The sequence below is a fragment of the Capricornis sumatraensis genome, chromosome 3 (genome assembly GCF_032405125.1).
Source record: "Capricornis sumatraensis isolate serow.1 chromosome 3, serow.2, whole genome shotgun sequence".
Taxonomy (NCBI): Eukaryota; Metazoa; Chordata; class Mammalia; order Artiodactyla; family Bovidae; genus Capricornis; species Capricornis sumatraensis.
The window spans coordinates 115,800,630-115,826,452 of record NC_091071.1 but is presented as its reverse complement, the minus strand read 5'-3'; the positions used below and the strand labels follow the sequence as shown (position 1 = coordinate 115,826,452).

At 41.8% G+C, this 25,823-nt stretch overlaps 1 protein-coding gene across 1 annotated transcript in view; it reads right to left on the bottom strand.

Moving 5' to 3' along the window:
• CFAP221 (cilia and flagella associated protein 221) overlaps positions 1-25,823 on the bottom strand; it is a 122,082-nt gene that overhangs the window by 46,539 nt on the left and 49,720 nt on the right. The window contains exons 7-13 of the mRNA XM_068969195.1: positions 25,323-25,482; positions 19,571-19,691; positions 19,376-19,487; positions 19,071-19,179; positions 14,185-14,272; positions 8,973-9,062; positions 5,913-6,011 (exon numbers count right to left, since the gene is read on the bottom strand). Of these exons, the coding sequence (XP_068825296.1) occupies positions 5,913-6,011; positions 8,973-9,062; positions 14,185-14,272; positions 19,071-19,179; positions 19,376-19,487; positions 19,571-19,691; positions 25,323-25,482 (779 nt within the window). The remainder of the gene's footprint in view (positions 1-5,912; positions 6,012-8,972; positions 9,063-14,184; positions 14,273-19,070; positions 19,180-19,375; positions 19,488-19,570; positions 19,692-25,322; positions 25,483-25,823) is intronic.

Genomic DNA, 25,823 nt, shown 5'->3' with positions numbered 1-25,823 from the left:
TCATTTATGGAATATTATGACACAGTTACTCTGTGGACATTCCTGCTCAAGGAACTGCAGACATAGTGTGGAGAAATGGATGCCTTGCCTACACAGAGCTGATGTTCTGTGCGTGTGTCTGTATGTGTAACAGGACGACAATAGACAAGATAAATACCATAAATAAAATAAAAAAGAGTGACCACAGGAGGGCATGACTGAGGGGCCGGGATGGGGTGTCTGGCCTCTTGTGAGGGATGTAAGGATGGCCTCTCCAAGGTTAAGTTTGATCTAAGACTTGAACAATGAGGAGACAGTGGTCCTGGAAAGAAAGCTCTAAGCAGGGGAAGTAGCAGATACAAAGATCCTGACTTGGAAACAAAGGAGACAAGCTTAAAGGACAGAGAGAAACCCAGGATGGCCTTGTCATTGTGATAGAAGTTATGCATTTTATTCCAGTTGCAGTGGGGGCTTTTGGAGGGTTTCCCTGGGGAAAGGTCCAATCTTGTTCAGGCTTAGGGAGGCCTGGACTGAGGTGGTCCAGGTGAGAGATGACGGGGTGTGGCTGAGCCGAGGAGATGGCAGAGCCATGAGGCTGGGGACAGGTTTGCATATCTAAGTGACAATACCTGCTGGGAAGTGTGCAGAAAAGACAGAAATGCCACTCAAAGCCAGATACACAACTGCTGAGCCAGGAGGGCTGGTCCAGAGCAAGTGGCTGGGGGTGGTGGTGGGAGTCCTGCTAGCAGGTAGTGTCTTGTGGCCACGTCTGTTCTCTATGGGCACAGAGCCACCTAGACAAAGCCCTAGGAGGGACACCGGTTCCAGGGCCTGGGAGGTCGGGGGGCAGGTCACTGATGCAATAAGCTCTGCTCTATCCACCAGGACTAGTTTCAGCCCAGGCTGCAAGCGCTGCCTGAAAGATACCCACAGTGTAAACCATGGGAGTCTCTTCTATGTGTTGACTCACTTAACTTTCCTGACAGCCCTGAGACAGCTCTCACTGGTGTCCTCAGTGACAGATGAGGAGACAGAGGACAGAGGTCATGGAACTTTTCCAAGACTGAAAAGCTCATGAGAAGTAGCACCAAGATGGGAATGGAAACTGGTGCAGCCACTGTGGAGAACAGTATGGAAATCCTCAAAAAACTATAAATAGAGGTATCATGTGATCCAGCAATCCCACTCCTGGGCAGATATCTGGAGAAAACTCCAGTTTGAAAAGACACATGCATCCCTCTGTTCACAGCAGCACTATTTACGAGAGCTGAACAGAAGCAACCTAAAAGGCCTTAGAAAGATTAATGGGTAAAGAAGATGTGGTACATATATACAGTGGAAAACTACTCAGCTAGAAAAAAGAGTAAAACAATGTCATTTGCAGCAATACAGGTGGACTTGGAGATTATCATACTAAGTGATAAGTAAGTCTGACACAGAAAGACAAATATCATATGATGCCACTTATATGTAGAATCTGAAATATGACACAAGTGAGCTTATCTATGAAACAGAAACAGACTCAGAGAACAGACTGGTGGTTGCCAAGGGGGAGGGAGTTGGGGGAGGGGTGATTGGGAGTTTGGGATTAGCAGATGCAAACTATTATATACAGAATGGAGAAACAACAAGGTCCTAGTGTATAGTACAGGGAACTATATTCAATAGTCTGTGAAAAACCATATGGAAAAGAATATGAGCAAGAATACACATGTATGTGTAACTGAATCACTTTCCTATACAGCAGAAATCAACATGACATTGTAAATCAATTGGACCTGGACTTCCCAGTGGTGCAGTAGATAAGAATCTACCTGTCAGTGCAGGAGACATGGCTTCGATCCCTTGTTCAGAAAGATTCCACATGCCACAGAGCACCTAAGCCCGTGCACCACAACTACGGAGCCCGTGCTAGAGAGCCCACGAGCCACAACTGCTGGGCCCCTGTGCTGCAACTACTGAAGCCTGAATACCCGAGAGCCCTTACACTGCAACTAGTGAATCCCAGATCTAGAGCTTGTGCTCTACAACAAAAGAAGCCAGCACAATGAGAAGCTCGTGTACTCCAAAAGAGAGTAGCCCCTGCTCACCACAACTAGAGAAAACCCTCACAAAGCAACAAAGACCCAGCCCAGCCAAAAATAAATTTCAAAAATTAATAATAAATAAATAAGTAAGTAAAGTTTGCAAAATAAAAAATTAAAAAAGCTATGCTGGAGTAAAGGTGGTGCTAGTGGTAAAGAAACCGCCTGTCAATGCAGGAGATGTAAGAGAGGTGGGTTCAATCCCTGGGTCAGGAAGATCCCGTGGAGGAGGGCATGGCAACCCACTCCAGTATTCTTGCCTGGAGAATCCCATGGACAGAGGAGCTTGGCGGGCTACAGTCCATAGGGTTGAAAAGAATTGGACAAGACTGAAGCAACTAGGCATGCATGCAGAAAAAGAAGTAGCACCAGCAATGGAGGGCAAGTAGCCCAGGCCAGAGCCCAAGTCTTAATCACTGCTTCCCTCCTGGAGGGGGATTCTGCTCCCCAGGCAGCCACACCCCAGAGACCGACAGGCAGCATAAGATGCAAGAGGGTCCCCCAAGATGGCTAAGTGCTGAGGCTTACAGGACAGTTTGTTGGAGGAGGGGTAGGCTGAGCTGCCTGAGGCCAGCTGTGAACAGAGGGAGGTGAGATGGACTGGCATTCTGAGTCAACAGTGAGGAGGAGCAGGTAATGAGCTGATGTTTAGGAAGCAGATGAGGTCTAGGACCACACAGAGGATGGGGCAGCTGAGGAGGGGAGTAGGTAGCCAGACCAGGGGTCACTCACACCCTCTACTGACCTTAGAGGCTAACAGATCTTCATTTGTTCCTGATCACAGGAAAGGTGCTGGGTGCAGACCAGTGTAAGGGTGAAGAAGCCAGGTGGTAAGAGAACACACCTTGAAAGCAGAGCTGCAGCCTGGATGCCAGAGCCCATAGCCCACCAGAACACCGCATGGTGCTCTCTAGGAATAACTACCCAGCATCCTGTGGTTCTAGAGTTTCCATATGGCCCAGTAATGCAACTCCTAGATGGACACACCGTAGGAACTGAAGATATGTCCACAAACTTGTACATAAATGTTTGTGACATCCTTATTCCTATCACAATAGCCAAAAACAGGTACAGCTGAAATGTTTCAACCAATAACTAGAAAAACAGAGTGTGGTATTTCCATATGACTGAACACAATTCATCCTGAAAAAGGAATGAGGTACTGAAACCTGCTGTACCACGGATGAATCTTGAAAAGATGTTAAGTGAGAGAAGCTAGTTATAAAAGGCTGTGTACTATATGATTTTACACATATGAAATGTCTAGAATATGAAAATCCACATAGACAAAAAGAGGACAGTGACTGGAGGGCTAGAGTGACTACTGAGGGGAACAGGGTTTCTTTAGCCAGTGATAAAAATGTCCTAAAATCGGACCTAAATCAAATCCCTTACGATTAACAGTAGAAGTGACAAATAGATTCAAGGGATTAGATCTGATAGACAGAGTGCCTGAAGAACTACAGACAGAGGTTCGTGACATTGTATAGGAAGCAGTGATCAAGACCATCCCCAAGAAAAAGAAATGCAAAAAGGCAAAATGGTTGTCTGAGGAGGCCTTACAAATAGCTATGAAAAGAAGAGAAGAGAAAGGCAAAGGAGAAAAGGAAAGATATACACCTTTGAATGCAGAGTTCCAAAGAATAGCAAGGAGAGATAATAAAGCCTTCCTCAGTGATCAATACAAAGAAATAGAGGAAAATAATAGGATGGAAAAGACTAGAGATCTCAAGAAAATTAGAGATACCAAGGGAACTTTTCATGCAAAGAAGGGCACAAAAAAAGGAAAGAAATGGTATGGACCTAACAGAAGCAGAAGATAATAACAAGAGGTGGCAAGAATACACGGAAGAACTATACAAAAAAGATCTTCATGACCCAGATAATCATGATGGTGTGATCACTCACCTAGAGCCAGACATCCTGGAATGTGAAGTCAAGTGGGCCTTAGAAAGCGTCACTACGAACAAAGCTAGTGGAGGTGATGGAATTCCAGTTCAGCTATTTCAAATCCTGAAAGATGATGCTATGAAAGTACTTCACTCAATCTGCCAGCAAATTTGGAAAACTCAGCAGCAGCCACAGGACTGGAAAAGATCCATTTTCATTCCAATCCCAAAGAAAGGTCATGTCAAAAGAATATTCAAACTACTGCACAATTGCACTCATCTCACACGCTAGCAAAGTAATGCTCAAAATTCTCCAAGCCAGGCTTCAACAGTATAAGAACCATGAAATTCCAGATGTTCAAGCTGGTTATAGAAAAGGCAGAGGAACCAGAGATCAAATTGCCAACATCTGTTGGATCATCCAAAAAGCAAGAGAGTTCCAGAAAAACATTTCCTTCTGCTTTATTGACTATGCCAAAGCCTTTGACTGTGTGGATCACAACAAACTGTGGAAAATTCTTAAAGAGATGGGAACACTAGACCATCTTACCTGCCTCCTGAGAAATCTGTATGCAGGTTAAGCAGCAGCAGTTAGAACTGGACATGGAACAATAGACTGGTTTCAAATCAGGAAAGGAGTACATCAAGGCTGTATATTGTCACCCAGGTTATTTAACTTATATGCAAAGTACATCATGAGAAATGCTGGACAGGATGAATCACAAGTTGCAATCAAGATTGCCAGGAGAAATATCAATAGCTTCAGATATGCAGATGACACCACCTTTATGGCAGAAAGCAAAGAAGAACTAAAGAGCCTCTTGATGAAAGTGAAAGAGGAGAGTGAAAAAGTTGGCTTAAAACTCGACATTCAGAAAGCTAAGATCATGGCATCCAGCCCATCCCTTAATGGCAAATAGATGGGGAAACAATGGAAACAGTGACAGACTTTACTTTTGGGGGCTCCAAAATCACTGCAGATGGTGACTGCAGCCATGAAATTAAAAGACACTTGCTCCTTGGAAGAAAAGTTATGACCAACCTAGACAGCATATTAAAAAGCTTAGACGTTAATTTGCCAACAAAGGTCAATCTAGTCAAAGCTATGGTTTTTCCAGTAGTCACATATGGCTGTGAGAGTTGGACTATAAAGAAAGCTGAAGGCCAAAGAACTGATGCTTTTGAACTGTGGTGTTGGAGAAGACTCTTGAGAGTCCCTTGGACTGCAAGGAGATGCAACCAGTCCATTCTAAAGGAGATCAGTCCTGATTATTCATTGAAAGGACTGATGCTGAAGCTAAAACTCCAATACTTTGGCCACCTGATGTGAATAACTGACTAAGAAAAGACCCTGATGCTGGGAAAGATAGAAGGCAGGAGGAGAAGGGGATGGCAGAGGATGAGATGGCTGGATGGCATCACCAACTCAATGGACATGAGTTTGAGTAAACTCCAGGAGTTGGTGATGGACAGTGAGGCCTGCTGTGTTGCAGTCCATGGGGTCGCAGAGTCGGATATGACTGAGTGACTGAACTGAACTGAAATGAAAATTGGATAGTGGTGAAGGCTGCACCACTCTGTGTGCTAAGTCACTTCAGCTGTGTTCAACTCTTTATGATCCTATGGACTAGATCCCACCAGGCTCTTCTGTCCATTGGATTTCCCAGGCAAGAATACTGGCATGAGTTGCCATTTCCTTCTCCAAGGGATCTTCCTGACCCAGGGATCGAACCTACATCTTCTGTGGCTCCTGCATTGCAGGCAGATTCTTTACCACTGAATGACTAGGGAAGGTCTCTGTACCACTCTGCACTATACAAAATCTAGAGAATTGTATACTGTACAGGAGTGAATTTTATGGCATGTGAATTGCATTTCAATAAAGTTGTTTTAAAAAAACTCATTGCTCAATTTCCCACTGTTGAACACAAGGAAACTTCAACGTGGTGCTGAGACTTACCTTGCGAGCTGCTTGTTGAAACCGTCTCTGTGCTCGGAATCTGTCGACCCAAGTATTATTAACGAGTGGATCAAAATTAGGATGAAATTCCTGGATTTTCTGTGAACACAAAATATTGGTCTCTCTTAGATTTAAATTTTAACTCCAGGCATAATCATTTAATAAAAATGCTTCAGAGTTTGATCTCAAATCAAGTTATTTGTTCTTCCATTTAATGAGCATTTATTAAGCACTTTGGTGCACACAGCATTATAGGGACTACTTCTTGGGTTAGGAACCAAAAGAAAGATAAGATTTGAGTTTTAAGAAATGTAGTCTATTCTCATTTTTCTAGTGGCTCAATGTCACATATATATAATGCAGATCTGTTTCTGGCTTTCTCTTTGGTTTCATTTATCTTTTGTCCATCCATATGCCAGCACCACACTGCCTTAATGATCTGACTTTTTCATAAGACTTTGTCTCCTTCAGAGGCAGTCCTCTCCCCCAGTTTAGTCACTTTAAGTTAAAACAAATCTCAAGCCTTTTCTCTTTCCTATGTGTACACGCGTGCTCAGTCACTCAGTCGTGTCCAACTCTTTGCAACCCTATGACTGTAGTCCACCAGGCTCCTCTGTCCATGGGGTTTTCCAGGCAAGAGTACTTGAGTGGGTTGACATTTACTTCTTCAGGGGATCTTCCCAACCCAGGGATCAAACCCACATCTGCGTCTCCTGCACTGTAGGCGATTCTTTACCATTGAGCCACCAGGTAAGCTGGTGGCTTACAAATATACACACACACATATCTACACAATAATATTCATGTTCATGTTGTGCATATATACATATATATGTACTGAAAGAGTTTATAAAATTCCATGAGAAAGTCTATTGAGATATTAGCTAGGATTGCATTAAATCTATAGATCAACTTAGAAAGAAGTGACATCTTTGCAATGTTTATCCTCTTTCATGAAACTTCTGTAAAAATCTTTCAACTTATTTAGATCTTTGTTGCTGTTCTAGTGTAAAGCTTTGTAACTGTTAGATTTGCTTCTAGGCACTTGCTTGCTCTTATAAATTACATGCCTATTAAATTATATGTTAACATTTTATTTGTTTTATGTGAAAATACATACATATTGTACAATGATTTTATATGCAATTGCCAGGCTCTCTCACAAATTCAGTAAGATGAATTATTCTGGCAATAGATTCTTTTAGATTTTCTATGATCATAGTCAATCATATCATATGAAATTAAAGATCTTTCTCTCCAATATTTATGACTTTTACTATATCTTTTTCTTATCATGCTATACACTATCTAGAATCTCTAACACAATACTGAGTGAAAGAGCTTATATTTCCTTGTACATATAATACTTCTAACTTTTCACCAATTGGAAAGAATTTTACTGCTATTTTTTTTTAAAGCAATTTATCAGTTTACAAAAGTTGCTGTTTTTCTCATTTGGTGAGTTTTCTTTTTAGAAAATTGTGAATATTACATCAAAAAAGAGAGAGAGAAAGAAAGAAACGTACAGTCTAGATAGGCAAGATCGAACAAACACATGTGGCCCTGGGAAAGAATGAAGTCACATGGAAATCAGTCCCTTGTGATGGGGGATAGGATGCCTTGGAATGGGGGGTCAGACTGTGTGGTCCTCACGAGGCCTGCACACCATGTGCACACATGCACGAAAACCAGTAATTGGCTGGGAAGGAAAGGGTGCCTGGGGTGTCGAGAGGCCACCAGAGCCTCTGGCACTGCAGGTTCTTAAACAGAGAAACAATGTGAAGACAGTCATCGGAAATGGATCAGCCCCACATTGGCCCGGGCAGTGCGCCACGGAAGAGAAGGCGGATCTGAGGAATAAGCCAAGGCTAAGGTGTGATGGGGTGTGACAGTGGACCTGGGGGTGGCCTCTTGGAAGAGTGACTGGCAAGACTTTGGGGCCAGATGACATGTGGGGTGAAGGAAAAAGGTGAAAATAGTTCAGATTTGACAGATCCAGAAGAGAAAAGTGAGAATGATGGAGGTGGGAGATGGAGAAGAATCTTTCCATTGTTAAAATTAAAAATTGGGATAGACAACAGGTCCCACTGTATAGCAACGGGAACTACATTCAATATCCTCTGATAAAACACAATGGGAAAAGAATGTGTATATATATATATATATACATTATATATATACACACACACATACTGAATCACTGTGCTGTACAGCAGAAACTCACACAACCTTTTAAATCAATTATACTTCAATAAAATAAAGTTTAAAGAAAAAACAAAAATTAAAAATTGGGGTTTTTAACCAGAAACTATCACACGACAGAAGAAACTCTGGTGGGGCTGCTGCCCCCACTTTGCAGGTGAGACACTGCGGCAGCAAGGCTGAAAGAGCTCCTCCTGGATCACATCCGTGGTGGAGCTGGAGCCAGCGCTCCGGTGTCTGACTTCCTGTCTTGTTTGACAAGAGGAAGGAGGGGGCAAGGAACCTACCCAGGGACCCACCCTGAGGATCAGCACGCAGACAGGGGCGTGGACAGCAAAGTGGAGTCGCTCAGGCCTGTCTGACTCTTTGCGACCTCATGGACTGTAGCCTACCAGGCTCCTCCATTCATGCGATTTTCCAGGCAAGAGTACTGGAGTGGGTTGCCATTTCCTTCTCTAGGGGATCTTCCCAACCTAGGGATCGAACCTGGGCCTCCCGCATTGCTGGCAGACACTTTACCATCTGAGCCAGCAAAGGGGAAGAAAAACGGAGACCAAGAGGAGAAAGCAGAGTGTGGGAAGGAGGTGCCTGTATAGAGTGCCGTTAATCTCAAATTGATGCCTGACTTGTGGACATGTCAAAAAAAAAAAAAAAAAAACACTCTGTGAAAAGGTAAACAAGTTAAAAATTATTAAAAAAATCTCTTGGTAAGAGGATTTCTAGATAATTGCTTATATGCTTAAAAAATAAGCATATAAAGAGCTGCTGACATAAGCATATAAATAAAATAAAAATAAATAAAAATAAGCATATTAAAGAGCTGCTTTTCTTTATTCCAAATAACGAAAAGTTACTCACTTCTTCCAGGTCGTGTAAAATCCGTTTGGGGTGAACTTCTGTCTTGCATCGCTGGAATTCCTCATACAAAATAGGATCTCCTCTATCTAGCTGGAGTTTTCAATCATTGAAAATATTAAAATTGAATACAGATGCACACAACTACAACTGTTATTTCTCTTTAAAACGGGTAGAAACACATTAAGCAGTTGGTCTAATCCATCCATGATGTTCCTGCTGAGAGTGGTGGTTAAAATGATCATTGCAAGTACACCTACTGTTTAAATATGGAAAGTTTTATTAGAAGCACAAACCCAACACCTTCTTATTAAAATTAGAGAGAGTGTGTGTGTCTGTGGGTGTACGCGTGCACGCGCGTGTACACGCATGCGACCACTCGGTCATGTCTGACTTTTTGGGACCCCACTGGCTGTAGCCTGCAAGGCTCCTCTCTCCATGGAATCTTCCAGACAAGAATACTGGAGTGAGTTGCCGTTTCCTCCTCCAAGGGATCTTAACGATAGTTTCTGGAAATTATCCGAAGCATTTAAAATTCACAGAAAGGATTCTAGGAAACTGTGTCTCCATGGGGGTGTAGAGATTTCATTTAAAAGAAATTTAACATCCCAGTAAAGTTTTAAGCTCCTTAGAGCTAATTAACCAAGGATCAGGTTTAACACAGGCATGTGATCTCTCCCCTCTTCCTGGGTGGTGGAGGTTGGGGGTTTGTCTCGTCCCTGGATTAAGAGTCCCCCAGATTGCTCCCCTTCCCCTTACTGCTTGTGTCCTCCTGGCCCCTGAGTAATCTCCCCTGTTCCACACTAGGCACTTCCAGGTTGTTCTCAGGAAGGCTGGCTTGGCTTGGTCAGTGTCTGCACATACCTGTCTCCGCAGTAAAAAGGACCATACACACTGCAAAAATGTGTTAGTTTTTGCTTCTCTGTGGGTTTTACTATTTGCTAATTAATTTCTAAAATTAGCTTGGTTCTCAGCTACACTATCCACAGTCATTTTTAAGACTAAACTGATTGGCATACATACTACTATATTTAAAATGGATAACCAACAAGGACCTACTGTATAGATCAGGGAACTCTGCTCAATATTCTGTAATAGCTTAAATGGGAAAATAATTTGATAAAAATAGATATACATATATGTATAACTGATGTAGATGATACCACTCTAATGGCAGAAAGTGAAGAGGAACTAAAGAGCCTTTTGATGAAGGTGAAAGAGGAGAGCGAAAAAGCTGGCTTAAAGCTCAACACTGAAAAAATGAAAATCATGGCATCTTATCCCATCACTTGATGGCAAATAGAAGGGAAAAAAGTGGAAACAGTGACAAACTTTATTTTCCTGGGCTCCAAAATCACTGCAGATGGTGACTGCAGTCATGAAATTAAAAGATGCTTGCTCCTTGGAAGAAAAGGTATTACAAACCTAGACAGCATATTAAAAACTAGAGACAATATTTTTCTGACAAAGGTCCATATAGTCAAAGCTATGGTTTTTCCAGCAGTCATGTACAGATGTGAGAGTTGGACCATTAAGAAGGATGAGCACTAAAGAATTGATGCTTTTGAACTGTGGTGCTGGAGAAGACTCTTAAGAATACTTTAAGACTTCAAGGAGACCAAACCAGTCAATTGTAAAGGAAATCAACCCTGAATATTAACTGGAAAGACTGCTGCTGAAGCTGAAGCTCAAATACTTTGGACACCTGCTGTGAAGAGCTGACTCATTGGAAAAGATTCTGATGCTAGGAAAGACTGAGGGCAGGAGGAGAAGGGGGCGGCAGAGAACATGATGATTGGATGGCATCACTGATTCAATGGACATGAATCTGAGCAAACTCTGGGAGCTAGTGAAGGACAAGGGAGTCTGACGTGCTGCAGTCTATGGAGTTCGAAAGAGTTGGACACAACTTAGTGGCTGAACAACAACTTAGCAACTGAACAACAACGATAACTGAATCACTGTGTCACACACCTGAAACTAACACAACATTGTTAATCAACTATGTTGTTGTTGTTTAGTCGATAAGTTATGTCTGACTCTTTTGCAACCCCAGCGGACTATAGCCTGCCAAGCTCTTCTGTCCATGGAATTTCCCAGGCAAGAATACTGGAGTGGGTTGCCATTTCCTTTACCAGAGGATCTTCCCGTCCCAGGGACGGAACCTGCATCTCCTGCATTGGCTGGGAGATTCTTTACCACTGAGCCACCAGAGAAGCACTAGTCCAATATAAAATAAAAATTAAAAATGAATAAATAAAGATTGAACTTCAAGAAGTCTATTCCAACCATCACATAAACACCTTATTTAGAAATAAGAAGACCTACTGTATGGCACAGGGAGCTATACTGTATTTTGAGCTATAGAGTATTTTGTCATAACGTATAAGGGAAAAGAATCTGAAGAAGAATATACATATATATACGTGTGTGTGTGTATAACTGAATTACTGTACTGTATACCTGAAACTAATATGAGCCTTACAAATAGCTGAGAAAAGAAGAGAAGTGAAGGCAAAGGAGAAAAGGAAAGATATATCCATCTGAATGCAGAGTTCCAAAGAATAGCAAGGAGAGATGAGAAAGCTTTCTGAAGTGAACAATGCAAAGAAATAGAGGAAAACAACAGAATAAGAAAGACGAGATCTCTTCAAGAAAATTAGAGCTACCAAGGGAATATTTCATGCTAGGATGGGCACAATAAAGGACAGAAACACATGGACCTAACCGAAGCAAAAGATATTAAGAAGAGGTGGCAGGAATACACAGAAGAACTGTACAAAAAAGGTCTTAATGACCTGGATAGCCATGATGGTGTGGTCACTCATCTAGAAGCAGATATCCTGAAACCTGGAGTAAGATATCCTGAAACCTGGTTCCTAAGTGGGCCTTGGGAACCATTACTACAGACAAAGCTAGTGAAGGTGATGGAATTTCAGCTGAGCTATTTCAAATCCTAAAAGATGATGCTGTTAAAGTGCTGCACTCAATATGCCAGCCAGCAAATTTGGAAAACTCAGCAGTGGCCACAGGACTGAGGCCACTCAGTGTTGGTTCTCAATCCAATCTCAAAGAAGGGAAATGCCAAAGAATGTTCAAACTACTGCACAATTGCACTCATTTCACATGCTAGTGAGGCTTCAACAACATGTGAACCGAGAACTTCCAGATGTACAAGCTGGATTTAGAAAAGGCAGAGGAGCCAGAGATCAAATTGCACCATCCACTGGGTCACAGAAAAAGCAAGAGAATTCCAGAAAAACATCTACTTCTGCTTCATTGACTATGCTAAAGCCTTTGACTGTGTGGATCACAAAACTGAATAATTCTTAAAAAGATGGGAATACCAGAACACCTTAGCTGCCTCCTGAGAAACCTCTATGCAGGTCAAGAAGCAACAGTTAGAACCAGACATGAAACAAGGGACTGGTTCAAAACTGGGAAGGCAGTACGTCAAGGCTGTATATTGTCACCCTGATTATTTAGCTTATATGCAGAGTACATCATGTGAAATGCCAGGCTGGATAAAGCACAAGCTGGAATTAAGACTGCAGGTAGAAATATCAATAATCTCAAATATGCAGATAACACTACCCTAATGCAAGAAAGCAAAGAGGAGCCTCTTGATGAAGCTAAAAGAGGAGAGTGAGAAAGCTGGCTTAGAACCCAACATTCAGAAAACAAAGATCATGGCATCCAGTCCCATCACTTCATGGCAAATAGATGGCAAAACAGTGGAAACAGTGACAGACTTTATTTTCTTGGGTTCCAAAATGACTGTGGACAATGAAACTAAAAGATGCTTGCTCCTTGGAAAGAAGCTATACAAACCTAGACAGTGTATTAAAAAGCAGAACCATCACTTGGCCAAAAAGGTTTGTATACTCAAAGGTATAGTCTTTCCAGTAGTCATATACAAATGTGAGAGTTGGCGGCCCATAAAGGCTGAGTGCTTAAGAATGAATGTTTTTGAACTGTGGGGTTGGAGAATACTCTTGACAGTCCCTTGGACAGCAAGGAGATAAAGCCAGTGAATCTTAAAGGAAATCAATCCTGCATACTCCACTGGAGTATGCATATCCCACTGGAAGGACTAATGCTGAAGCTGAAGCTCCAAAACTTTGGCCACCAGATATGAAGAGCTGACTCATTAGAAAAGACCCTGATGCTGGGAAAGACTGAAGGCAGGAGAAGAAGGGGTGACAGAGACTGAGACGGTTGGATGGCATCACCAATTCAATGGACATGAGCTTGAGCAAACTCCGGGAGACAGTGAAGGATAGGGAAGCCTGCTGGCATGCTGCAGTCCATGGGGTCACAAAGAGTCAGACCATACTGAGTGACTGAACCTCAACAAAATCAACTATACTTCAGTAAAATAAAAAAACAAAACAGAAGTGAGAGACATCTATGGTTGTCAGCAGGTGGTGAGCTCTTACATGAACACAGCTGATCTCAAACATGTGGAGTTTGAGACTGTGGATCTCAGGTTCAAAACACAGATTTTGTAGGGAGAGACCTAAATCTCCTCCACCACAAGTCAAATAAAATAGGCAATTTTAAAAAGGGATTGGCAAAGGTGTTGTTAGAAGAAAGAGAGAGACTTCTTGTATCTTTATTCAGACTCTACTTATTTATGATGAACATCTCAGAAGTGAACATTACTGACCATCTCCCTTGAGCAGGAAGTCTCCATCCTTGAGTGTCTGTGCCATTGGGCTCTCATGACCACTCGATCTGAATCGTCCATCCCTCTTGCTTTTGCTCATCTTTCTGCTGTGGGCCTGGGCCTCCAGCGTTAGTTTGGACCTGGCTCTGGTGTGGCTCCTGGCTGCTGTCTCTGGGTGTCTCTTATCTCCATGCACTGCAGATCACGCCCAGCATTCCAGCCCGAATTGGAGCCATTCCCTGCTTCTGAGTTGGATGCTTGTTTCTTATTTACTACCTTTCAAAACTGTACTGTGTCTCCTAGGAAGCTTTCTAGTTAGATGAGTCCTCTCTCACTGTCCCTTGAATCTCTACACTACTTACCGGATGTTTCCAGTGACAGGTATGGCTAGCCTCAATTCATTGCTAACGGTGGGCATGTTATCAGCCTCCCCTTTCAACTTAACTGTAAGATTTTTTTTTTCCCTCCAGCTGTGACATCTTGCATATAGCAGGAATTAAAAATATTTAGTGAAATAAACGATATCAGATTAGCAGTAATTCTGACCTTGTATTTGTTGTTTACTCTTTGCCGCTCCTCATAAATGTCTTTTTTTAATTTAAAGGACATATGATCCTTACCGAGGTGCACCTGCCTGGGGAGGAAAAAAAAAAAAACAACTTCCAGAACCCATCAGAATACTACAATCTATTTCAGGATGGAGCATCTCAGCTGAACTGCAGAGCTGATGCAGGAGAGCACACCAAAGAAGAGAGAAGTTGCAGATGCCAGCAACACAAGTAGGGTGAACAACATGTTCCCCACAGGGAAGCTTGTCTTCCAGTGACACATGCTAAAATATTTATGAATAAAGAGACCCGAACACTCAATCTCATTCATCATTCAGTTCAGTTCAGTCGCTCAGTCGTGTCCGACTCTTTGTGACCCCATGAATTGCAGCACACCAGGCCTCCCTGTCCATCACCAACTCCCGGAGCCTACCCAAATTCATGTCCATTGAGTCAGTGATGCCATCCAGCCATCTCATCCTCTGTCGTCCCCTTCCCTTCCTGTCCCCAATCCTTCCCAGCATCAGGGTCTTTTCCAATGAGTCAACTCTTTGGATGAGGTGGCCAAAATATTGGGGTTTCAGCTTCAACATCAGTCCTTCCAATGAACACCCAGGACTGATCTCCTTTAGGATGGACTGGTTGGATCTCCCTGCAGTCCAAGGGACTTGCAAGAATCTTCTCCAACACCACAGTTCAAAACCATCAATTCTTTGGCGCTCAGCTTTCTTCACAGTCCAACTCTCATATCCATTCATGACCACTGGAAAAACCATAGCCTAGACTAGATGGACCTTTGTTGGCAAAGTAATGTCTCTGCTTTTGAATATACTGTCTAGGTTGGTCATAACTTTCCTTCCAAGGAGTAAGCGTCAAAATGCAAATCAGAGCCACAGTGATGGACTATGTCATACCTACTTGGATGGCTATGATAATTGACAAAGATGATGATAGCAATCATAACAAAGGAAAATAACAGGAATTGCCAAGGATGTGGAGAAACTGGAATGTAAAATGGTGTAGTCATGTAGAACACAGCTTGGCTATTCTCAAAAAGTTACACGTGAATTATCTTGAGACCCAGTAATTCCTCTCCTATGTATATACCCAAGAGCACTGAAAAGGTAAGTTCACACAAACACTTGTATATAAACGTTCACAGCAGCATTATTTCAAATAGCTCCAAACTGGAAACCTCCCAAATGTCCACCAACTGATGAATAAACACAGTGTAGAATGTTGATAAAACAAAACCTTATTCCCCGTAAAGATAAACGAAGTAGTGATAGATGCTGTGACATGGATGAACATTGAAAACGTGTTTAGTGAACAAAGTGAAAGTGTTAGTGGCCCAGTCATGTCCAACTCTTTGTGGCCCTTTGGACTATAGCTTGCCAGGCTCCTCTGTCCATGGAATTCTCCAGGAAAGAAGACTGGAGTGGGTAGCCATTCTCTCCTCCAGGGAATCTTTCTGATCCAGGCCTCGAATCTGGGTCTCCTGCATTACAGGCAGATTCCTTACTGCTTAAGCCACCAGGGAAGCCCAGTGAAGAAGCCAGTTACTAAAGGTCACATATTATATGACTACATTCATATGAAATGTCCAGAAGGGGCAATATCAGAGACAAACACTGGTTGAGTGGTTGCCAGGGGTAGGGGAAACAGGAGGATGGGGGCATGAGTTCTTCATGCTTACAGGATTCTTTTTGGCAGGGATGTAAAAGTTCTGGAACTAAGTACTGATGGTTGTATAACACTGTGAACATACTAAGAACTTCTGGGGTTGTACACATTAAAATGATGAAAATGGTTCATTTCAGGTGATGTGAATTTCATCCCACTTTAAAAAATACTCTGGGGGACTTCCCTGGTGTTAACAGTGGATAGTAGTCCACTTGCCAATAGGGGGGGACGTGAGTTCAATCCCTGGTCTGGGAGGATTCCACATGCTGTGGAGCAACAAAGCTCGTGCGCCACAACCACTGAGCCAGCACTCTAGAGCCCGTGAACCACGACTACTGAGCCCATGCACAACAACCACTGAAGCCCATGGACCTGGAGCCTGTGCTCCACAACCGGAGAAGCCACTGCAGTGAGAAGCCAGTGCACCACAACTCTTCACAACTAGAGAAAACCCGCAGGCAGCAATGACCAAAAATTAAAAAATAAAATAAATAATAATAATTTAAAAACCAATTAATTGAAAAAAAAAAACACAACCTCTTGTATGTAAGGTACCCATTGTGGAGTCTGACACACGTTCAAAGTATATAGTAGTGGAATTCCCTGGTGGTGGTTAGGTCCCGGCACTTTCACTGCCAAGGGCCCAAGTTCAATCCCTGGTCAGGGAAATAAGATCTCACAGGCTGAGTGCCAAAAAAAGTATATAGTAAAAGTTCTGGAGAATTTTTTTAAAGGAGACTAAAGAGACAATGGCAAAGCCTTTGACTGTGTGGATCACAATAAACTGTGGAAAATTCTGAAGGAGATGGGAATACCAGACCACCTAACCTGCCTCTTCAGAAACCTGTATACAGGTCAGGAAGCAACAGTTAGAACTGAACATGGAACAACAGACTGGTTCCAAATAGGAAAAGGAGTACGTCAAGACTATATTGTCACCCTGCTTACTTAACTTCTATGCAGAGTACATCATGAGAAACGCTGGACTGGAAGAAACACAAGCTGGAATCAAGATTGCCAGGAGAAATATCAATAACCTCAGATATGCAGATGACACCACCCTTATGGCAGAAAGTGAAGAGGAGCTAAAAAGCCTCTTGAGGAAAGTGGAAGAGGAGAGTGAAAAAGTTGGCTTAAAGCTCAACATTCAGAAAACGAAGATCATGGCATCAGGTCCCATCACTTCATGGGAAATAGATGGGGAAACAGTGGAAACAGTGTCAGACTTTATTTTCTGGGGCTCCAGAATCACTGCAGCTGGTGATTGCAGCCATGAAATTAAAAGACGCTTACTCCTTGGAAGGAAAGTTATGACCAACCTAGATAGCATATTCAAAAGCAGAGACATTACTTTGCCGACTAAGGTCTGTCTAGTCAAGGCTATGGTTTTTCCAGTGGTCATGTATGGATGTGAGAGTTGGACTGTGAAGAAAGCTGAGCGCCAAAGAATTGGTGCTTTTGAACTGTGGTGTTGGAGCAGACTCTTCAGAGTCCCTTGGACTGCAGGGAGATCCAACCAGTCCATTCTAAAGGAGATCAGCCCTAGGATTTCTTTGGAAGGAATGATGTTAAAGCTGAAACTCCAGTACTTTGGCCACCTCATGCGAAGAGTTGACTCATTGGAAAAGACTCTGATGCTGGGAGGGATTGGGGGCAGGAGGAGAAGGGGACGACAGAGGATGAGATGGCTGGATGGCATCACCAACTCGATGGATGTGAGTTTGAGTGAACTCTGGGAGTTGGTGATGGACAGGGAGGCCTGGCGTGCTGCAATTCATTGGGTTGCAAAGAGTTGGACACGACTGAGCGACTGAGCGACTGAACTGAACTGAACTGAAAGAGATACAAACCATATGATCTTTGATTGGATCTTGGCTTCCCCTTTTCAAAAACCAAAACATCCCTGGTATAGAAGCATTATGGGGACATCCCTGGTATAGAAGCATTATGGGAACAACTGGGTAAATTTGCATATAGGCTGATGATTTAATGTTATATCAATGTTAAAGTTCTCAGAAGTAATTATGGTGATACTGGAGAATGTCCTTGTTCTTAGGAGCTAAAGCCTTTAGAGGTGAGGCCTCATGGTTACTGGTACCTGCACTCACTTCCAAATGGCTCAGGGAGATGAAAGGAGTGTGTGTGAGTGTGCGTTTGCACTTGTGTGCGAGGCACAGTACTAACTACTGATGACCATACATCAGTGTGTGTGGGTCTCACTGGATGGTTTAAAATCTTTCAGCAAAAAGTTGGGAGAAAATATTAAGTGAATAATACATGATCAAAACTGAATTTAGGATATGATTTCAAGCCTGTTACAAAGCAGCACAGGAGGAAGGAAAAACACCAGGGTTAACAGTGGTCACTGCATTATAGTGATTCTTTTTCATTTTCTACACTTAAAAAATGTTTTCAAGTTTTTTTACAATGACAACATGTCCTTTTATTTTTTACAATAGGGAAAGAGTTTTTTCTCAAATGGTGCTGGGTAACCTGGCATACTCTCCATTCAACTAAGGCCAGACCCTGAGTACAGACTCACACAAGATTCTGTGAATTCACAGAAGGGGTTGTTTCTCATGAGAGGTGGCAGGGTGCGAACACCTGGGCTGGCCCCAGAGCACGCAGTGAGTTCTCTGTCTGGGCAGTGAGGAAGCAGGGCCGTGACAGGGTGGCCACCTAACCAAACTTTCCAGGAGTCTCCTTCTGAACTCAGTTTTAGAGTTTCCAGTTACTTCAGCTGAGTCTGTACATGTAGTTATGTCTTGTGTGGTCTGGTAAAAACCTGCATCTGAATTTGAAAACCTTCACTAGGAGCCTCTCCCACCCCACCTGCACTGCCAGGCTCCCCAGATGGCCCTTGCAGCTCACAGCCCAGGGCACAGGGGGCTTGGGTGGGGTGAGAGATAGTCGGGCAAGATTCAGGGCCCGAGTCACCCCAGGGAGGGGGTGTCCTGGCGTGAGGGGGGTGCACTTTGGTTCTGTGCTGGTCACACTTGGGAAAGAGCATGGTGTGGTCACATTGATTTACTCCTGATAGAAACTTCACTCTGAAACAAAGTCCATTAAAGGGGAGAAAATAACCAAATGTTTCAAAGGGCATAAAAAGTTATTACATTCATTCGTTCATTGTGTTTCATGGATAAAAAGCCATTTACCAAAAACACCATCACTTGATGCAAATAATCATGGGACACTTACCACTTCAGGTGATTTTCAATCTCTTCACAAGTGTCCTGTCTGACTTTCTGTTCAAAGAGTGCTTCTTTCATTTGTCTTGTTTTTGAAATCTCAGTGCCTTGGTCCAAAACTGAGGGCAGGAGCAAACAATGATTATACCAATAATCAAATCAGAATCACTGGCTGGGAGAAAAACATTTCTAACGGCAAAATGTAACACGGCTCTAATTGAGTTTTGTTGCTGCTGCTCATAAGCAGTAAATATGAGAAGCAATAACTCCTTTAGATTCTGCCCAGAGCTGATTTATGATGGATTCATTGCTTACCTTCTCTCAATTCTTTAATCTTTAATTTTCCTGGTTCTTGGTTTAAAACAGTTGCCACAGCAAACGGATTCAATAAATCTACTGGAAATCTCAAGTTGTGATATTCGATTTCCTGAGACCAAATCAGGAGAGAAAAGTCACTCTTTGGCCTCTCTGTTGTTCCTTCTGTTGTGGTTACCATAATGCCCACTTTACCTTAATCTTCGGAGGCTTTGCCTTTGCTGGCAATTGGGGAAAAGGTACACGTGTCATTGCCTTTTCTGGAGGAACAACTACTTTCTTAGAAAGAGTGTTTACTCTTTCAAATTCTTCCAACCTAGAGTTGAGAACAGATATTAAATTAGTATTTAATGCAACAACACAAGGCTCCGAATTTTAGTTCTTTCCAATAATATCAAGACTTATAGTCCATTAAATACTATATCTAAACTATGATATTTTAGCTGTCATGTACGGATGTGAGAGTTGGACCAAAGAAGGCTGATTGCCAAAGAACTGATGCTTTTGATCTGTGGTGTTGGAGAAGACTCTTGAGAGTCCTTTGGACAGCAAGATCAAACCAGCCAATCCTAAAGGAAATAAACCCTGAATATTCACTGGAAGGACTGATGCTGAAGTTGAAGCTCCAATGCTTTGGACACACCTGATGTGAAGAGCCAGCTCATTGGAAAAGACCCTGATGCTGGGAAAGATGAAAACTTCAAGGGAAGGGGGCATCAGAGGATGAGATGGTTAGATAGCATCACTGATTCAATAGACATGAATTTGAGCAAACTCTGGGAGATAGTGGAGGACAGAAGAACCTGGCTTGCTATAGCTCATAGGGTCACAAAGAGTTGGAGACAACTTAGCGACTGAAAAATGACAACAAAACTCAAAATCAACTTGGGTGCTAAAACAGTGGTTTATGAAAATAAACACAAGGTCAGGGTGGCAGAGCATAATCATAAATAAACAGTGGGGCAATGGCTATTGTCCTTACATTCTCAAAGAACATAGTAAGTGGAAAATAGGACATGCTGAAAAATGCTCCTGGCATCCAGCATAACTCATTCCTAGGCTATTGGTTTTTCATGGCTAAATTTATTTACCACACTTAAAAAACTCTTACATTGATTATAAAAGAATAATTATGTTGTTTGTAACAAAATGTTTTAAAAAAGTGATTCATAATATTGTAAAAATGACTATACTACGCAAAGCAATCTACAGATTCAGTACAATGCCTATCAAATTACCAATGGCATTTTTCACAGAACTAAAACAAAAAATTTCACAGTTTTTATGGAAACACAAAAGATCCTAAATAGCCAAAGCAATCTTAAGAAAGAAAAATGGAGTTGGAGGAATCAAACTCCCTGACTTCAGACTATACTACAAAGCTACAGTCATCAAAACAGTATGGTACTGACATTAAAACAGAAATACAGAACAATGGAATAAGATAGAAAGCCCAGAGATAAACCCACACACCTATAAGCAACTTGTCTTTGACAAAGGAGGCAAGAGTATACAATGAAGAAAAGAGTCTCTTCAATAAGTGGTGCTGGGAAAACTGGACAGCTACATGTAAAAGATTGAAGTTAGAACACTTCCTTACACCATAACAAAAATAAACTCAAAATGGATGAAAGACATAAAGGTAAAGCCAGCAACTATAAACTTCTTAGAGGAAAATATAGGCAGAACATTTTTTGACATATATCACAGCAAGATCCTCTTTGACCCACCTCCTAGGGTAATGGAAATAAGAAGAAAAATAAACAAATGGGTCCTAATTAAAAGGAAACTACAAACAAGATGAAAAGATGACACTCACAATGGGAGAAAATAATTGCAAATGAAGCAACTGACAAAGAATTAGTCTCCAAAATACACAACCTGTTGCAGCTCATGCACCTCTCTCTCTCTCTAAAAAAAGGGGCAGAAGACTTAAACAGACTTTGCTCCAAAGAAGACATACAGATGGCCAATAAACAGATGAAAAAAATTATCAATATCACTCATTATTAGAGAAATGTGGATCAGAACTACAGTGAGGTATTATCTCACACTAGTCAGAATGGCCATCACCAAAAAATCGACAAACAATAAACGCTGGAGTGGGTGTGGAGAAAAGGGAACCCTCTTGCACTGTTGGTAGGGATATAAATTGATACAGCCACTTTGAAGAACAGTATGGAGATTCCTTAAAAAAAAAAACTAGAAATAAATCTACCATATGACCCAGCAATCCCACTACTGGGCATATACCCTGAGAAAACCATAATTCAAAAAACACATGTACCCCAGTGTTCATTGTAGCACTATTTACAATAGCCAGGACATGGCAGCAACCTAGATGTCCACCAACAGATGGATGGATAAATAAGTTGTGGTACTATATACAATGGAATATTACTCAGCCATAAGAAGGAGCAAATTTGAGTCCATTTTAGGGAGGTGGATACAGAGTGAAGTCAGTCAGGAAGAGAAAAACAAATATGGAATATGAACGCATATATATGAAACCTAGAAAAATGGTACTGATGAACCTATTTGCAGGGCAGGAATAGAGATGCAGATATAGAGAAGAGACTTGCGGCTACAGTGGGCGAAGGAGAGGGTGGGATGAATTGAAAGAGTACTACTGAAACATATTTACCATATGTAAAATAGATACCATATGTAAAACAGATTACCATATGTAAAATAGATACCATATGTAAAACAGATTACCATATGTAAAATAGATTACCATATGTAAAATAGATACCATATGTAAAATAGTGTGAAGTTGCTGTATAACACAGGGAGCTCAACACAGTGCTCTGTGACAACCTAAAGGGGTGGGATGGGATGTTGGGGTGGCAGGGAGGTTCAAGAGGGAGAGGACATATGTATACTTACGGTTGATTCATGCTGTTGTACAGCAGAAAGCAACGCAGCACTGTAAAGCCATTATCCTCCAATTAAAAAAAGTGACTCAGGCTAATGTTTGAGATCTTTTCTATAAATGAAAACTGCTTTGAACATGGATAGGTGTAGACAGGGCTGCTTCCATGTCTGCGGAAGCTGTTTATTAGTCATGAGGGGTAGTAGAACCACGCTATGTTCATAAATGCTGCCCGTGAAAGCATTTCCTCAAGCACAAGTTTGGTGGGATGACACCTGTCGGTGACACTTGGGAGAGAAGATGAGAAATTGCTGCCATTTAGGCATTCTGACACTCTGTTTGCTTTGGTTGAGCACCTACTGATCCGGCTGTCTTGTATAACACAGGCTATATGCCTGCAACCCCAAATTCAATAAGGCCAGTGTAAGAGTTCTGAAAGGTCCCAGGCATAGGAGAACCTGTCCCTGGGTGGGAGCGATGCATACTGATGGATGCACTGTGAGGTACAAGGGTGAGATGCTTGGTTAGGGATGAGCTGTGGCCTGGTGTTCGCATCTCAACAGAGCAGAGCTCTGACACCACCTCTGCCATAAACATTTGGGAAACAACCTAGAATATTTGAGGATGACAAAAAAAACCCAGTCTCCTTGAGATGGAACCTTCTACACTGTTAACGGGAATGTAAGTTGGTGCAGTTATTATGGAGAACAGCATGGAGGTTCCTTAAAAAACTAAAACTAGAGCTACCATATGATCCTGCAAGTCCTCTCCTGGGCATGTATCCAGAGAAAACCATAATTCTAAAGATACACGCACCCCTATGTTCATAGCAACACATTTACTATAGCCAGAGACAACCTAAATGTCCATCAGCAGATGAATGGACAAAGAAGATGCGGTGCATATATACAATGGAATACTATTCAGCCACAAAATGAGCAGAATAATGCCCAACAACATGCATGGACCTAGAGGTTACCATACTACGTGAAGTAAGTCAGAAAGAGAAAGACAAATACCATAAGATATCACTTATATGTGTGGAATCTAAAATATGACACAAACGAACTTATCTACAAAATAGACTCACAGGCAAAGAGGACAGACTTCTGGTTGCCAAGGAGGAGAAGGATGGGGGAGGGAAGTATTAGCAGTCTGGGATTCACAGACGCAAACTATTATACACAGGATGGGTGAACAACAAGGTCCTACTGTAGAGCACAGGGAACTGTATTCAACAACCTGTGATAAACCATATGGAAAAGAATATGAATAAGAATATATATACATGTGTGTATATGTATATATGCGTATAACAGTCACATTGCTGAACAGCAGAAGTTAACACAACAGTGTTAAGTCAATTGCACTTCAATCAGAAAAAAAAACACCAGTCTCTTTAAGAAGTCTAACTGCTAGTGTTGATGATGGAAATGAAGGGATATGAGAAAGCGAGAAACCAAGAGTTATATGGACTTGGCAGTGCCAATTGGATGTGAATTCATCACATATCCAACTCTGAAACAAAAAAAAGCACCTGTGAAATCTTCAGAGAACACTGCAGCTGGATCATTTTTCCCCTTCCTGGTGGAACATCTAGCTGGAACATGTTCCAGCACTATCTGAAGCCCGGGGAGACAGGCAGGTCTTGAGACATGGTCCTTGAAAACGTCAAGAGTGTTCTAGATCAGATATTAAACTCCAGATGGGAAAGCAAAACATAGTTTAAAGAAGGTGTGCATCTGTTCCTGCTTGGAGCTCCTGCCATGCGATGCGCCACTGTGTTTAAGAATGTGTCATGGAGGGGTAGACATGTCAAAGTCCCACTCAAGCGACGCCTCTGAGGAGGTCATCTCTGTGTTGTGGTGCATGTTGTGAGCTGCAAACAGCATTCTTCTCAGTCAGTTAACTGACACCAGGAAAGTGAGGACTGTTTTTCTTTTATGTCCAATGCTACCTCTTTATTGGCTGAACTACTTTAGTTTTACTACAGGAACTTGCAAGATTTGGAGCAGGTCACACTAATATTCTATAGTTGATTCAAGCTGCTTTGGCTTCTGAGAAAGAAAATAATAATATAAATATATAATAAATCATGGAGTTCTTATTTTGATAGTAGGTTGTTATTCCACTTTTAATATGTCTAATGATGTTAATCTGTGATGTGAATGTATGTGTGAAGGGGAGAGGAGGAAAATCAACCTTTGCCTTCATCATTTTCAAAATATTTATAAGGATTTTTCAAGATTAGGATTTATACTGTGAAATTTTTTCCTTTTCACTTCTATAAACATAATGCAAGTTAGAAAACACCTTATTAACTAGATATACTTGGATATAAAAATACAAGCTCACATTCACTGGAAATGGAAGTTCAGGGCTAACTGTTATAGTTAAACCCATGGGTTTAAAACTTAAAAATGGGTTTAAAACTTAAACCCATTTCACATTTTTACTCTGACTCGAATGCTGAGGGTGCTTTAAGAAAATCTCCCACCCAGGATGTTTCCATTTCTGCCTTATGTTAAAGGCATTTGTTATACTTGACTTATTTCGGCTCCTGTCTTCAGCATCTTTAGAGTGTGGACCATTTCCCGTGGGGCTTTGCAGTGGACACTGCACAGGGCAGGCACTCCACTCATTATAATATTATATTGAAACTTAGAATATAGCTATGTGGTTCTGGCATTATGACTTGAATTTTTGAATAGACACTAATACACATGTGGCCAACAATTCAAACAGTGCAGTGATAGTAATCAGTGAAAGAAAGTATCCTCTCCAAAATCTCTTTTCTCAGTCAACTCTTCTCTCTCTTGGCAGAAGCAACTATTGCTACCAGCACAGAGATATTCTCTGTATCACTGTCATATTTTAAAGGGTATTTTATGAAGGTTCACCATTTAAGTAAGTTTCAAAATTGAGACAGAATTGACATGTAACTGTATATTAGTTCCAGGCATATTAAGTAAGGCTTTGATGGCATTCCGCTACAAGAAAGAAACAACGGAATGGATGAACGGAAGAATTGGGGTTTGGAGGATAAACAGAAGTCTCCCCAGGCAGCCGTACTTTAAAGCCACGTTGGGGTAGCATGTCCCGGTGAAGACACACTCGTACGGTTGAGAGTTGAACTGTGAAACCCACAGCTGCATTTTTATCTGTGCCATCCCATACTGAAACGGGGTAAACTTCACTGTCACATTCATCTTCCCATTCGCCGGGATTATTCCTGGGAGGAAAGACATGAGAAAACGTGATGCTTTTTCTTCCTGCTAAGTCCAAGCAAAGAGGCTGACTCTCACACACATATGTATTCTTCCCATGGGAAGCACAAGTATTTCTAGTCTCATTGTATGGTCTTTTCATTAAATACACGTGAATCAACTTCTGCATGTTCACACTGATCTTATTTACCAACTACTACCCTAATCCTTTATACTCATAACTTGATTGTGCCAGTTATATAAACATATACTATGAGTCAGCATTACTGAGACAGAAGTGAATTCTGAGAACCATAACCTTTAAGCCATTATTAATAATTCCCGGATATCAATGTTCATGCTGTGA